This window comes from Limanda limanda, chromosome 11, assembly GCF_963576545.1.
Source record: "Limanda limanda chromosome 11, fLimLim1.1, whole genome shotgun sequence".
Taxonomy (NCBI): domain Eukaryota; kingdom Metazoa; phylum Chordata; class Actinopteri; order Pleuronectiformes; family Pleuronectidae; genus Limanda; species Limanda limanda.
Window position 1 is genome coordinate 10,966,444 of NC_083646.1, and position 16,450 is coordinate 10,982,893.

The window sequence follows — 16,450 nt, forward strand, 5'->3', positions numbered from 1 at the left end:
GCTTGTTCATGAAACTTGGAATTGGATGTGGTGTCGGTCCGAAAAGAATCCATATAATTTTGGTGTGGGTCTGGATCAGGGGTCAGATCCAGGATTTTTTTTCATTTTCCTTTCTTCAACATGGCGGAGATAGGCATCTTTCATGGAATCTTGATTTTCTTTTTTCAATCACGCATGAATGTTTAATTATTTATGAGTGTAGATTTATTGGTGCGGATTCAAAGATAAATCCAGATCCAGTGAATTTAAATGTGGTTTCATGAGGAGACTGTTGGGCTACTGGTTTCTACTTAGAAAACCGCTTAAATTATAAACCATTTTAACGAAGCATATTCAGTTAATCAAAGACAAATTTGAGTTATATTTAGTTGCTTCTGCCCTTTCCTAGTCAATGTTATAAACAATGAAATAAAATCAACAACCTCTTGATTTGCAGTTCAAAGTATTTCTGTTAAACGTGAGAACAATGTAATTTAAAAATGAGGCTTTCATAGCAAAGTCAAAAATAAAAAGTAGATTTTCAAAGGAATTCCTCTGCTGGGTTAATAATCCCCTGCATCTCTTCATGTGTTCGGGTTTGGCTTTTGAAGCTGTGTTTCACAAGAGGGTGTCTAACCTCATGACTCCGTGTCACGCACACACGCCTAATACATTTCAACGCTAACATGAATATATCATTTCAGCAGCAGCAGCAACCACGCAACAAAAACAAGCCCTGGTTTTAAACGCATGTTTTTATTTCAGGGATTCAGGGTTTGTTAGCCTCACTTAAAAACGGAAAATTGTTCACCAGCTTAAAATAAAATACTTCAACTGGTAATGGGCGAATAAATTAAGTTTGTTCAAATCAAAGTTAACAAGTTATATTAAATAATTGATCATTTAATTTGGGGGAAAAAATAACTTTAAATAACAGTTGAAATATTTTTATTTTCCATTTGGTGAACAGTTTTCTTTTTTCAGTGTGTACAGTATATGATTGAGTAGTAGTAGATTATGTTGTGGTGCAGGACTGGAAGTTACCACAATGCAGATATGGAAACAGACAAACCTCTCATACTTTGACTTTAGAATAAAGATCAGTAACATTAAACATTCATGGCAATAAACTGGCTTTAACTCACGGCATAACAGCGAGAAATAACACAAGCTGTTTATCCTCATTATTCAAGTCTCACATTTCATTACAAGACGGGCAAGTTTATTTCATTTTAGTCTCTCTTGTTATTACTGCAAAACAGAGGACATCATGATAGAAAAACAGTAAAGGTCAACTCCGACTGCCACCTACACACTCCGATGCCATCACTTCCCGCTTCTGTTTTCCCACAAAGAAAAAACAGCAAAAGAGCAAAATATACATATTAAAAATGCTGTGGAGAACTAAAATATGGTGGCATTCACCATAGTAACAGTTTTCCCAAAGGGCAAGAGGAAATCGGCGGATGAGACAGGATTATGAAAAGCAAATAGAGTATGACAACCAAAACCAGACCTATCCTAATGCATATGAATATATATACATGTAGCAGCGATTGGCGCACAGACACAAGAACCATCTGGAGAAAGTAGTCGGACTGTGCGAGCAGACGAAACGCTGCTAACTCTGAAATGTTGAAAAGTGCTTCCTGCAACTGTGCAAGCGTCAGCGGCATCTGTAAGCAGGTAAACACTGTGTTGTAACAGCTGATCATGATGCAGAAAGTGGAGATTCTAAACTTACACAGATGATTTCAGACATTCGGACACAAATACATGTGATACAACAGTTTTTGTGCATAAACCATTGAAATAAATACGAATACAGTACTTTCTTTAGTGTTTTTGTTCTGTATCATTGTCTCACATGGCAAATGGCTTGTTTAAACAGAAAATATGTGAAGTTAGACTTAATTGTGTCTGAATTCATATTTGAAAAAGAGTGACAGGCACTTTTGATTTGATGTAACACTGTTTCAAGAGGTTCTGGGATATCTTAATGACCTGTGGCGCATCGGCTTGTATTTACGTTATGAGTTTCAAGTACAGTGATGAATGAATGTGCTTTATCCGCTGCAACAGTTAGAAGCCAAAGCCATTAACACAACGAGACACCTGAGGTATCGGACTGAGTCATTCTGTCATCGTGGTCGTATCCTGCAGCGAAACCATAACACAGACACTTTGCTAAGACTTGGCAGGGTTAGACTACGCCTCATTCTCCTACGTGCAGAACGACCCTCCTCGACTTACTCCTTTATCACACACAAACGCTTCTAACTTCAAATGACGTGCACCAGTACAAACACCCTGTCCTCTCAGATGACATCAACGTGCATAGCTCGCTTAAATATATAATTTAAATCTATAGTCAGTGCTTTTTTTTTTCGAGCCGAGGAGGAGAGGGATTGATGCAGCGCCTCGTCCATCTGTCTGCTCGAGACAACATGGCTCCCGTCCCCTGGCTGCGAGGCACATCAGGCAAGCACACAGGACACCAAGTCAGTCTTTTTGGGTCAAACTACCACACTCCAAAACCGGCTTTTCAAGCTTGACCTCAATACGTAAACCCCCGCTTTAAATCCGGCAACCTTTTAACACTGGGGGTAGCAGAGGACCTGGACACTGAACATATGTTGATCCTCTTACATGGATCAATACGCACAGAGCTGGCACCGGGAATGTCAACAAACATTAAGTACTGGTAATTCAGTTAAGTTTCGCCCACTGTTAAAGTAGGATTACGGGGAATTCGGTCATTTGTTTAAGCTTTTGTAATTGGGGAATACTTAAAGACTGTGTGTTTAATAAAAAAATAAGGCACATTAAAAAACATACATTAAAAACAAAAATCTGGTTTCTGCATTAATACACTGAGTTGGCTTTTTCTAAACACAACCTCGCTGCTCTTTTATCGTTAGTGAGTTATGAAATATAACTCCTTGCAATTTCTATGTGCATGGACCCTGTTCGCCTGCACTGCACCCTAAGGCTTCCTGCTTCTCGCTAAAGATGCTCATGGTTTCCCCGGGGGAAGATCCACCATCGGAACCTTTTCTGTGGGGGACATGGGTGCAGGGTCCGGCAGGCCGATGGCCACTGCTTCAGGCCCAGGGCCATCAGTGGTCTTCCCCGCGGTGGCGCTGAATCCCTGTGCGATGTCGTCAAAGGTTCTTCCTTTGGTTTCAGGCACTCGCAGGTAGGTGAAGATGAAGAACCCAATGAGGAGGACCGTGAAGATGATGAAGACATATGGGCCACAGAGTTCCTGAGAAAAGAGAGGACGGCGGTTCGTTGTGAGATATACTTTCAAACCACTTGTTCATAAAGAGGGTTTCAGGGTTCATAAGTGTATCCATACCTCCAGTTTGGGAAAAGATAGCCCCACCAGGAAGTTGGCGGTCCAGTTGGAGAAACCTGCGACAGCCATGGCAGCAGGCCGGGGCCCCTGGGAGAAGAGCTCAGCCACGATGAACCAGGGAATGGGACCTGGACCCATCTCGAAACTGGCAACAAAGCCAAACACAGCGATCATGGCCATGTAGCTAAGAGACGGGCTGGTCTTCTGCTCAGACAGAGAAACAGAGAGAAAAATATTACATTTTTGCCAAAAGATCACAGGACAAGATGATCCAGCAGCGGACACTTACCAATAAAGAGAGCGAGATTGTCATAAGTAGAGCGCAGATGGCCATTCCAGCCAGACCAATCAAGTGCAACGTCCTCCGCCCCGCCCTTTCGACCAGGAAGAGCTGAAAAAAAGGAATTCATTCAAATAAATGAATGATTAAATGAAACATGCCATGTTCTGAGACTCAAGCCAGGAACTCAGAGACTTACAGAGACGACAGTGAACACAGTGTTGACGACTCCAGCTCCGATCGTAGCGTAGATGGGTTGAGTTATGCCGGCTTTGGCAAAGATGCTTGTGGAGTAGTAAAACACCTGGAGGGAGAAAAAAGGAGAAGAAAGACGATGAGTGCAGTCAGTGTTTGAAATGACATTTAATACATTTAATCTGCACATCTTTTTTCATCCACTTGAGGGCAGAATACACACTGACAGTATTATCACCTTTTCGGGTTGATTAGGTTAAAGAGTCTTTTTTTATATTTCTTATATTTATTTTCTTGCACAAAACGCAGCACAGCTAATTCCTTGTGCGTGTAAACCTACTTGGTAAAAACCCTGATTCAGATTCTACAAATTTAGCATTCACTTGAGTTATTTGTCATAATAGACTCTCACTTGTAGCTTTGTTTTGGTCTCTACCAACTTCTGGTTGAGACATCTTGACCGTTAACAGCTGAATGATCCCAAAGTTTATCAAAGTGAGCGAAAATCAAACATTATGTCGGCTGTCAAACTATAACAATGAGCTACTAATTGATTAAATGCTCTGTTGACCTGAGGGGAACGACAGGGACTGGTGATGATATCGCTTCTATATCGAACGTCATTGAATCCATAGAAATATTGATTTGTGCAGCTTTCTTGGTAGATCTAAAGCACAAATCTATACATGTTGCATTATGTAAAACTCTGATATCTGCTTTCCTAGTGAGTGATATAGGTCAGGGTAATGTGTTTGTCAGGGCTGAATCGATGCTGCAATCTTTGGCCGCAGGCAGCAGCAGCTTTACTGTGATTGTCGGGTCAGTCACAATAACCATCAACACATTTAGTCGGCCTAATTACACAACCTGACCAACAAAATACATTTTAAATACCACTGTGCTGCCATTGACCCTCAGAGGCTTAGATTATTCCACTCAATCTAACATTGCCTGGAGCCAGGAAGCCTCTCCTGTCATGAGCTTTGTATAATTTCAGTGAATACCCCTTAAAAGATTCATTAAGTTGGAAGATAGCCCTCTCATTTCACGTAGACAGAGATTTCTTAACTATGTCCATTAATCGGCAGCCGTGTTAAGAAGCGATGTGGACTCACAGCGTTGATGCCGGACAGCTGCTGAGAGAGCTGGAGGACGATAGCGATGACGATAGGTTGGCGGTATTTTGGGGAGCGGAAGAGTTCGGGGATGGTCACTTTCTTTTCCATGGCCATCTTCATCCCTTCTTCCTTCATCTCTTGAATATCATCGCTCACGTCTTCAGTGCCACGCAGGCGGACAAGTGCTGCAATGACACGACGGGATGGTTGAACGGAGAAGAGGTCAGCACTTTATGACGGAAATATGATGTTAAGGTAGGAGCAGCTGCAAGGGTCTTGGAAGAACATGTAACCATGGTGAAATTTTAATAAATCACAAGGCTTCAGAACATTTACGGGACACGCTTCAATTCACAGTTGTTTAAAAATTCACGAGTCCTTCTAGATTCGGTCTCATTAAAAGCTGATGTCGTCATCTTCTCTGCTGGAACTAAACCAACCTTTTCTTGCCTCCTCTTCCTGGTTGAGGCTGATGAGCAGGTAGCGGGGGCTTTCGGGGCAGAAGGGCAACATGATGGTCTGCAGGACGGCCGGCAGGGCGGTCAGAGCCAGCAGCAGAGGCCACAAATGATCAGAGCCCAGCAGAGACTCCAGACCAAAGATCTACAGTAAAAGGGCAGCAGGGGAGAAGTATTTGTAATTGGCGTTTTTAGGTCAATTTGTTAGTGCTACATCAAAAACTTGTATTTCCAACAGATTGCCAGATTTAGAATTAAAGATTATATTTAATTGAATGATTCTGAAATGAATGTGTTAATCTGTTTCGTTTTATTCAATGAGTTTATTCATATTTCTCGCGTAATGTTCTGCAATCCCCCTGCATGAGTGTAAAAATGCATTTCCCCAGATGATATAATGTTGCTTGGTAATGGATTGTAGAAAAACTGATTTATTCTAAAGTGAGATGGTTTTCTAATGGTAAGATATAAAGCATTAATCACCACCAGCACATACTCATACCTGTGCCACCAGGATGCCGATCACGACACCCAGCTGGTGCAGGGTACCGAAAGCCCCCCGGACCGCAGTGGGAGAGATCTCGCCCACATACATGGGCGTCAGTCCGGTGCACAGGCCACAGAACACGCCGATGATAAACCGGCCGACAATGATCATCTCAAAAGACCGACTCACGGCCGACAGCCCCATCAGAGCAGCTCCCAGGACCGCGAGGACATTGGACAGCATCATGGACTTACGCCTGGGGATGAGCAACAAACAGGAAGGAAGGAAAGACATAGTTAGGGAAATTAATATATGTGAATAAATTGAAAAAGCATATGTCTGAAAAGTAAATAAATTAGGCTGCAGAATGTGCAGAGTATTCTTTAAAAAAGATCATGAACTGTGATGTCCTAAAAACAAAGATATTACATTCATGAATTTCTCGTTATATGATGTAATTAATCGATCTATTATCGATTTCATTAACTTTATTCTTTTTGTTCTAACCTGCCAAATCTGTCGACTGCGGCTCCGACGGAGAAGGAGCCGATCATGCCTCCAACACTGAAGATGGCCACAGAGAAACTCCACACCGTGGTGATCACTCCCTCACTGAACGGCTGGTCGTAACGCTCCATGGACACATTTTTGAAAAACCCACGCAGTTTCTGTCACACCACAGAAAAGAATGACAAGGTTAGAGGTGAGACATTGTATAGATTCTTTTATACATATCCACATGGGGGCAGTGCAGCTTTTTAGCATCAACTCATGTCTGACACACTCTGTTTAGCCGAGGTCAGAGGAGACTTACTATAACCTCCCAGACAGAAAAAAGTTTCTTCAACCTCAGGGTCACTGCAGAGTGTCACTACATTATTAATACCAGGAATCGAAAGAAGATGTAATAATGCATCTATAATTAATCCAGGAGATAACTTGTCTTGGACTGGAGAGATTGACATACATTGTTAAAGGTAAACAGGAGGAGTTTGCTTATATTTGGGAATCATTTATGTCATTTTTGACCAATGAAACGGATAACACTGACTGAACAAAATGTTGTGAACTGATCCTGCCTTTTTTCTTATTTTTCTTTTTATTTATTTATTTATTTTATTTTTTACTCCATTAGTTTGATGTCTGTTGTCATTGTCCATTTTATTTATTTATTTTTTTCTTTGTCTTTGTGAATGAGTGGCTGTTGAGGGGATATAAATGAAAATGTTTGTAAATTCTGCATAAAGTTTGATATGCACTTAAAACTTCAATAAAAATTATTGTTAAAAAAAAAAAAAAAATTAATCAAGGAACTATGCCCTTTCCTTTAATGGCGGCCGTCTTAAAACATAGATACACTGAATGTCCATCACAAGATTAACATTCAGCAGTGTGGTTCACATCCAGAAACACACACACACACCTCCTCTGGTGCGTTGATGACCCCGGTGTTGTAGCCGAACTGCAGCGAGCCGATGACTGCTGTTGCGACACAGTACAGAAGGTACGGCGTCAGCTTTTTCTTTGGCTGTTTAGGGAGAAAACGACAGAGAGATGTGACAGATTAAAAGACTGAGTAGGTGTAGCTAATGGACAATCGTGGCCTCAGTCTGTGTGGTGGACGTGGCCCATTCCTGCCCCCACAAAGCTCTTGTTGTTTTATAGAGACACTGGTAATTACACACAATGAGCCTTTCTACATCTGCCCTCCTCCCCTGTTTCAGCTCGCTGCACCAGAAGCTGCAGTTAGCACCAGTGCGGTGAAGTTTAGTGTTACGACATAGCACCGGCTCCACGATTCCCGGTCCTGAGGTATTTCTCGGCTAAGTAGCCAAATGCACCCTGAGAGAATAAGACCGAATCCTATTGTGTGTGTTTTTTTTCCTGCCGGTTTGAGAATTAAAGTGGGTTTAGCTCATAATAACAAGCTAATACACCTGACATTAATCCCCGGCATGGCAGGGGAGAGAAATTTGCAATATGTAAAAAGTATCCAGCCAAGCAGAACTGAGCGAAGTAATTGGTTTGAGTAAAGTTCCCAGTTAACTCTGTGGAGGCGAAACATGAACATCCCCAATCAAAGGTTCAGTGTGACTGAAGAACAGGGCCGAGGACTGCATCTCTTTTGCATTGACTCCAAAACCAGATAAGAACTTTTGCAACGGTTATTATTTGCATCCAGAGTCCAGTGGTATCAGACTAATATCCAAACAGGCTAATTTATGAAAGCTAATCCATTTTAATCGTCCGTGTGAAATCCTTCTACTTGTGAAATCATGCTGCTGTTTCAACATCAATGAAACAATTCATGACGTCCATCAGCAAACACATTAATACATTGTTTTGTACAATTTTAATCACATCACAAGTCAAAGAGCAACAGGCGTGTACAAACACAGGCACAGTCCGCTTTGTCCCAGCATGTGATATCACTATCTGCTCTGATAAATAACAAATTCCTCAAATATCAAGTTCACGTGGAACAAGCTGCCTTTTTACAATCTTCAAAGAGGCGTTCTCCCCTGAATCAACGTCCTCCTTTTTCTGATCTGCTGAGACCTTCTGGTTCCTTATTGGCAACATTTTTTATAGCACATAACAGTCGCTCGTTTCTGATGCTCAGTAATTTACCACAAACCACCAGCTCAGAAGGAGACAGCGCCGAAAGGAAGCGATGAATTGTTCGAGATAATGAAGCTCGACAGTGAGAGAGTGAAAGTTGTATTCCAGCTGCAGTGTTGTTTTTTTTCTGATACAATGCCATGAAGCACTGTTGATACATTTGTGACTGACTGAGCGTTAATGTTTTTTCACTAGAAACAGGAAATGCTGCGTAAATGATAAAAGTGTTGGAGAGTAGAAGGAAGGAAATTCATATAGAAAGCAAAAACACAAATGCATGATGAAATTAGAAAAAGATTTAGGGAAAAAATACAGAAATATAATGTCAAAGAATAAAAATCTAATTAATGCTACATTTGTTCATTTAAAATAAAACAAATATAGGCAGGTCATCTTTGACCCTGGCCAGAAGATCACCTCTGATAATCTATGCAGAATAGAGGATGTTAGACAGTCTTATCTTTCTAGAGAAGTTTAGATCTACTGGGTGGGTTGCGTGTGAAAAAATCATGTGAAACACACACATCAGATCTGCATCTGCAGGGACACGTCTGTGTTGAGTAAGAAACCTCGACAAGTCGACTGCATCGTTGAGCCGCCCTCTTATTACAACAGCGATTTGAATTCGGGAGGGGCCGAGTGAGTGAAGCAGCATTTCATGAACATGAAGCTGTAGACATCGAACGGACATGTTGCACTCACCTGTTGTGTTTACGTGCGTCTTTTTGCATTTAGTTTGTGTGTCTGTGTCTTTTTTTTAAAAACAACACATAAAGTTACACAAGATCTGCAGCTCTCATGTACAATGTACAAAACACACACACTGCAAAACATTAAACAGTTAAGATCAATATGTGATACCACTAAATTATTGATTAGATGCTCTACTGATAATGTAAATACTGACAAATTAAACTTAATACATAAGAAGTTTTGAGCTTGTCCATGAAGTTGACAAGTGTCTGTACATGAGGATCACCTGATGTGAATGAAAGCTCTAGAAACAATTTCTAAATGGATCCTGAGCTGCTGTTTTTCAAGGTTGAGACTGAACTTAAACGGAAGTTAATCAGCTGTACTCTCTTAAATAGGTAATTTCCTGTTAAATCAGAAGAAAAACGGATTATTCAAAACCCATACAGTTACATTGTTTCAACAGAATTAAGATTTCATCATTTCATCATCCCTCGCACTACTCAGGAAAATGATGCTTGACTCCCTCCTCTGTGAGACACCCAACTTCCACATTCACGTCATATTGCAATCTTCCCTCTATCAGAACTTATTCAATATTTTCAACTTGTAATACATCGTTGCATTGTTTGTTATTGCTTTAATCATAAACCAGAGCGTTGCAATCATCCCTTTCCCTTAGTATACATGTAAATAAATGTTATAAGTCTCATCTCGTGACAACACTGGTCTTTTTGCAGTTGGCCTGCTTATAATAGTGACGATGGTTTGGTGGCTGGTTACAACAATGCAGTGGATGTGTAAATCTGAAGTAACGGCCATGAAAATGAAGTAACTGCATGCAACATGTTTCAAAACACAAACCACAGGGACGGTTTGTAAAGGCTCCACAGGTTCAGAGACAGCGAGAACTAGTTGCTCGTTAAGGGTAGATAAACAGAGAGAAAGACTGTTATAATGACTAAATGCAATTTGCCAGTCGTCGCTTCCCTTTCTCCTGATCTGTCTTTGTCATGTCACCTTTCCCTCATCCCACCTTTGTACGCAGCACAGAGCAATAAACTCAAACAGGCTCAAGTTTGAACTTGCCACACCAAAGCTCCCCCCTCTTTTCTCATCTGTGCTCATCTCAAAGCCTGGCAGTTATGGAAAAATCCATAACTGCCAGGCTTTACCACAGGTTATATGGTCTGACTCAAAATGCTCAGAGTGAAAACAACACTCTCCTTCGGGAAGCACTTAGGAATTATACCAGGCAAAATAATTGTTTTGAAATATGGATAAATTATATTATTCTACAAAAAATGGTTTGGCAATATAAGCTGTTCAGTGATAGAAAAATGTCATCATAGCACCAGCTGCCCACACAGAGAAGTAGAAGAAAACAGTTATATTCACCTTCTCATCCTGCATTCGCTCCATCTCAGCTGCTTGCTGTGGAAGATACTCAAGACAGAAAGCAGATCACACACACGACGGACACACCTCCTGTGCAGACAGGCAGCAGAAATACCTGAAAACAAACACACACACACACAGGAAGCATTTGTCACAGCATTTGTCACATTATACCTTTAAAAGAAACTCAGCATATTTAGCATTATTCAAATAGCTACCTACCATTCCCTATAGCATATACCAGTGGGAGCTTCAGACTACAGATCTAATGATTGCCCCTCACTGAATTCAACAGGAGTCAGTCGGTGGTGCACAGCTATGACAGTAAAGCCCTCCCTCTGCCTCCCTGTGCTCACACCCTCCTCTCCTGCTGCTGCTGCTCTAATTGTGAAATCAATAGAGAATCATTACATAACTCCATCTTTTCTAATTAAATTTGTGTCGCTTGGCTCATTGTGTTTCATAAAGACAGAGACAAAGCACCATCTGAGTGGACTGCGCACCATCATCCATGATGGAGCTGCAGGTGATGCTGCTCTGTATAGACACACTTTAGTTTGTTTAATGTTTGTCTATGCACACCAGACAGGTTTTATTCTCATGGTGTGACAGTGACACTATAAAAAAGTACTCCCACAGCTCAAATCAACTTGTGAAAACATTTGGACAGAAACAAAACAAACTTTTAAGAATTCGCATTTGTGAAAATTAATGTTTCTTTACCGGTAGTGGCGCACACCCTCTTTATGTATATCCAGTAAATCAATCCTGTCCAGACCTGTTTGTTATGACAAATGTGCAGCCCTCCTTCTGCCTGTGTGCTTATAAAGAAGGTGGTACAAGCTCATAGGCACGTTCCACTACTTCTGACTCCTCTTACTCATATATGAGAGGAAGTCAGTCTGTGCGTAAAAAGGCGCAGGCTCAAATCTTCCCATGTTACAGAATCGCTTCGGGGATTACTCGCCTGGTGTCGTAATGTCAGTGGCAGCAGCGCAGAGGAAGGAAGCAGCAGCTGGTGAAAGGAGCCTGTGTTCCCCTGCTGCTGCTGCTGCTGCTGCTGCTGAACCGGGCTGCTCGGCTGCCCACCGGGGGCGCGAGAACAAAAGGCAAAGTGCACGGAGCTCAGATACAAAGCCCGGTCACGCAGGAATCATGAGACCGGCTCAGTGGGTGGCAAACAAACGGGGAGACCTCCTTAATTTTTCATCAGCTATGTCTAATCTTCACAGTACAAATCCCAGTCTGGAATTCAACAAGTTCTACATTCAAAGTCCGGGACCATATTTGTAAATCCACTTTACATTGATGGTTTTAAATTGGAACGCAGGGCAGGAGTTTCAGGATTTCATATTAAGTATTTAACTTATTGATTTGTACTGTTTCGGTACTTTTTGCAGCTTTATCATTATCGTTGCCTTTTGCTTTTCGTTTGATTATTCAGGCCAATGAATCACATCAGTGACGTTGTGTACTCGAAAGCTCACCAAATTTGTATGCATTACGGATACAAATGGGCGTGGTAAATGGCTCAACAATTGGCTAAAACGCAGGACCCTGAGTTTGTTTCCACCCATCTTCACCGAAATCAGCCCACACCTGTATCACGACCAGACTAACGAAAGGTCTTCAGGAGCATTAGGAAAAGCGCAACAGGAAGACGGCCATTTTGGATTGAGTGGCCACTTGAGCTTTCATCAGATCAATTTCAAATTCGGTGAGTGTCATCTCAACAACATTAAAGTTATAGTTTTCGTCACACGGTGTGACCGTGGCTTCAAGTTTTGATGATTCGCCATCAAAACACAAGATTGTTGTATCTCAGACATACATGGTCCAATTGACTCCCAAGACACCAGGCTAAGACAAGAGTCTTAGCCTGGTGACATCTTCACAAAAATCATGAATTAAAATCACAGCGACCCCTGGTGGCAACAAAAAATGTCTTGTTTTTTGCACCGAAACCATGTCGAACTTTGTTAGAAGGGCCTTAATACATTGATGATGAAGTCTTATCCAAATAAGTTTTCGTCGAACACCATGTTAGTGGCGTCAAATTTCAACAAGTCGCAGCGACACACGAAATTGCTGTTACTTCGGTGTACTTTGTTCAATCTCCCTCGAACTACATGTGTGTAACAACCCCCTCCCCCCCAAATTAGCTGAATAGCGCCCTATAAAAAGCAGCCCTAGCACCATGATTGACCGACATGTACAAAAATCAGTAGCGACATGTGTCATTTCATTAGAAAAAAAAAAACCCTCTTGTATCGATATGTTAGGCCTAACAGGAAGTCCGCCATTTCAAATTAAGTGGCCATTTTTGACCATTTACACATGTGATCTTCTGGCCAGGGTTTTGACAAACTCCTCCTCGAGCTTTCATAAGATACACTTTGAATTCAGTGAGTGTCATCTCAACTCCATGGAGATAAAAATGATTACGGTTAGGGTTAGGTTAGCATCTTGAGTGTACGTCACACGGTCTGACCGTGACGTGGCGTCGAATTTTGAGGATTCGCCAAAAAAGAGTGATTCAATCTATCTTCTCAGTGAATTGTCCAATCAGCCTCAAACCTCTTTCACGTGATCAGAGTCCCGGCCTTCACAGCTACATATGTCAATATTACCTCAGGGTCATAGCGCCACCTACTGAGTTACAGTTCTTACCTGAATAAACATGTCAAATATAAAGTCTCTGATCCAATTATATGTCCATCTAGTGTCTTCTTCCTCTTCTTTGATCCCTGTTTTCCTTTTTGACATATCAAAGACCGTCAAATAAAGTGACTTAAAGGGGTTAGTATTAATGGATCAAAGGCAATGCCTTTGACCTTGCAATGTAGGAGATAACTTGACGCCACCCGCCAATAACCCAAACAAAGAAGAAGTTTTAGTGTAAAAACAACTTACAAGATGTGAAAGAAAGTTTATAACAAGACCTTACAAATTCTGATTTCACTGAGAAAACACTGCTGCCAATCCTACCAAAACATTTTTGACCAACTGCATGAGAATAAAAATATGATTCATCTATTTTGCCAGTAAATTATATTCCCAAACAAAAAGCATTAGTTAATGGTGGATTTGCTTCCCAAGTTGCCAAAACCATTGAAAAGCCACTGAATGACCCCTCTGTGCTGAAAGGCCCTGGACAGTATTATGTAAACTCAGCTACTAATTGTGCAGAACTAAATGATGGATAACTATGAGTCTTGGTCTTCACAAATAAAAAAAAACCTTTCCTAACCTTAACAACAAACTAACTGTGTCCCAGCCTTGTGAGCTGTTTTCTAGTTAAATCTGATAATATCGTGCACATTGTGAGTTCAGACATAAGTACGTCTAATATTTGCTTCCCGGTATTTCTGAGCCAAACTAATGAGGATAAGCATTTATGTTAAATACTATTTATTTTATTATTTATATTCCTGTTTTGCTGATCAACTGTGACTCCTTCGTTCAAAGAACAGCTTAGTGTATAAACAGACCGCTGACCCCAAAAGCAGGATTTTTTTTAAAATACACACAGTTGATGCCTGTAAACTCACCCCTGTGACACATTATGGGGTTCATGACGCGTTGCAGCAGAATTCAGACGAAACCTGCGTACGTGACAGGAAAGGAGTCACGATGACAACAGGAAACTCTGAACATAAGTTTCCAGTAGATGCTCAGAGTTTGAATCACATTTTTGGACCCTTCAACTCAAAATTAACGAATGACTCTGCAGACTTGTGACCTTGAATATCACACAATGATGACAGGATATATATTAAAATATTGTGAAGGTTCCCTTTACATACGTATCTGCTTTTAAATATCTCTAAGTCCACAATGATCAATATTTAATTGATTCAATATTTGTATTTTTCTTAATTCAAATAAAGTTCACATTATTGAGGCCAGAAAGCAGAGGTAAGTGATTCTGATGTTTGTCATCAACATAAAAAATTAGATGAATCTGTTATTGCAGTTTCGGTCTAGTGACATCGAACATGTCGGTGTCATCTGTGAGACTCCTGTGAGATTATTTGATTCAATCTTGAAATAACCACATCAGAAAAAAGGAAGCAACCCAGAGTGAGGATGTGCAGATGATCATGTTTCGTACCTTCAGTGTGACACAACAGTGCACCTTTTTTTTTTAATTACACGTCTTTTTCCCATCTGTGTCCTCTGAGCTGTGTAAAACCAAGAAAAGCGATCCTGCAGCATCTCCTTCACTGACCTGTCCTGACCGAGGAAATTCAATAATAAGACATCTGCAAAAAGCAAACCGGCTCCTATACGCTGTGAACCACCTCACAGGGATTCAGAGGAATTGACGCATTGTTGGCAATCGACTACATTTAGTTAATATCAACTTAAAATGTCTAGTTTTCATTGTCATAACACTGCAGAACTTTTGAGTCGTTTTGACGTGAGGTCTTTTGAAAGGAGTTTAACGAATGAACTGAGGATAACAGTTACAATACGTTATTAAATAATACAATTTTTATATTAGAAGATTTCCCAGCATGCTTTGTTTGAGAGTAAACACTCTCTACTATTCTTCTTTGCACAGAACAGACCTGAGGGAAACTTGTTGTGTCTCTTTAATATATGTAAATAAGTTGCGACTCATGTGTAGTGAAGTGAAACAAACACCTGCATGTGTATTTTGTTCTGCTCGTCTGAAAGAAGTGTTATGGAAGCAAATTAACCACAAATCTCAACATAAACCAGTGCATGAATAATAATAACGTCAACAGTTTCATCAACAACAAAAAATGAATTCAATAAAACCAACATTTGCAGAAGATTACCTGGAATTAAAACTGTATCATTTGACTGTCGCTCATTTAAAAACTGCAACAAATAGTTTTACAGTGTAGCTGGAGGCGGCACTCTAGCATTTCAAGAGATAAAGTCAACATGTAGAGCCAGTTTCCTTCTTTGTTTGCTCACTGTCACCATATCGTGCAGCACACAAAGATCCTCGAAGACTTTACCACCATGTCCTGTCGTCTTGCTGCAGTGACATTATTGCAATGGTCACATCTTAAATTGCATTGAACCAAAAAAGTCAAACTGCAACATTAAATCAAATAGAAACATGATAAATATGATGCCACATTTCTTTTTAGCTCAGTGAGATGTTTTGAGTGTGTTTGGTAGGTTTTGCACCTCGTGGGGGTGAGAACACGATAAACGTGCATTTAAAATAATAAGTACGTGTTACAGCAGGTTCACTGAGTTTAAAGGTAATTTGTGCAACACTGCCACCCTGTGCTTCTACTTTGCCACTGACTCATGCTGGCACAGACCGACCCTGACCTGGTACCACTCGATGCCATCCACATCTCCCTGGGAGGCACCAAAAGTTTTTGGTGACAGCTCACCCATTTCTGGTATGTTCGAGATTTTAAAACCACAACTTTGAAAGTGATTCGGTTTCAGTGGAAAGATTGAGGAGGAGAAGTCTGTTTGGTTCCCAGACCTGGCACAGAGGAAGGACTCATACCCACACAGGCATGTCAGGACATATTTTAACATAGCTGAGGTGAAGAGGATGTTAATCAAAGAAAAATGTCAGCTTCACTATCAATCTGTTACTCAATACAATTCATTAAATCATTATAAACATGTGCCCACGTGTCTTTTGAAATTCTTTGTTCACAGACTCAGGGAGTTGATCTAAATATTTCATATCTTCAGAGGGTTATATCAACTTGAACAAACCACAACCTTTTGTCTTTTGGGTTTCACAAAAAACTCAACGTTTCAAAGTCATGCAGGGACAGCCCGGTCCCTATCCAATGGCTCCACATGGTGGTTAGAAGTGGGAACGACAAAACAGGCATGCAGAGTTACCTT

The 16,450-nt window shown here is 40.8% G+C and overlaps 1 protein-coding gene across 1 annotated transcript; it reads right to left on the reverse strand.

The window, feature by feature from the left end:
- Nucleotides 1–897: 897 nt before the first annotated feature.
- On the reverse strand, nucleotides 898–10,869 carry slc2a3b (solute carrier family 2 member 3b). Its single transcript, XM_061080739.1, has 10 exons — nucleotides 10,814–10,869; nucleotides 10,592–10,706; nucleotides 6,386–6,546; nucleotides 5,894–6,134; nucleotides 5,374–5,536; nucleotides 4,931–5,118; nucleotides 3,820–3,924; nucleotides 3,630–3,731; nucleotides 3,341–3,544; nucleotides 898–3,247 (listed from the first exon to the last, which is right to left on the reverse strand). Exons 2-10 carry the CDS (start codon nucleotides 10,613–10,615, stop codon nucleotides 2,996–2,998), a joined length of 1,440 nt encoding a protein of 479 aa, XP_060936722.1. The 5' UTR covers nucleotides 10,616–10,706; nucleotides 10,814–10,869; the 3' UTR covers nucleotides 898–2,995.
- Between the last annotated feature and the right edge of the window lie 5,581 nt (nucleotides 10,870–16,450).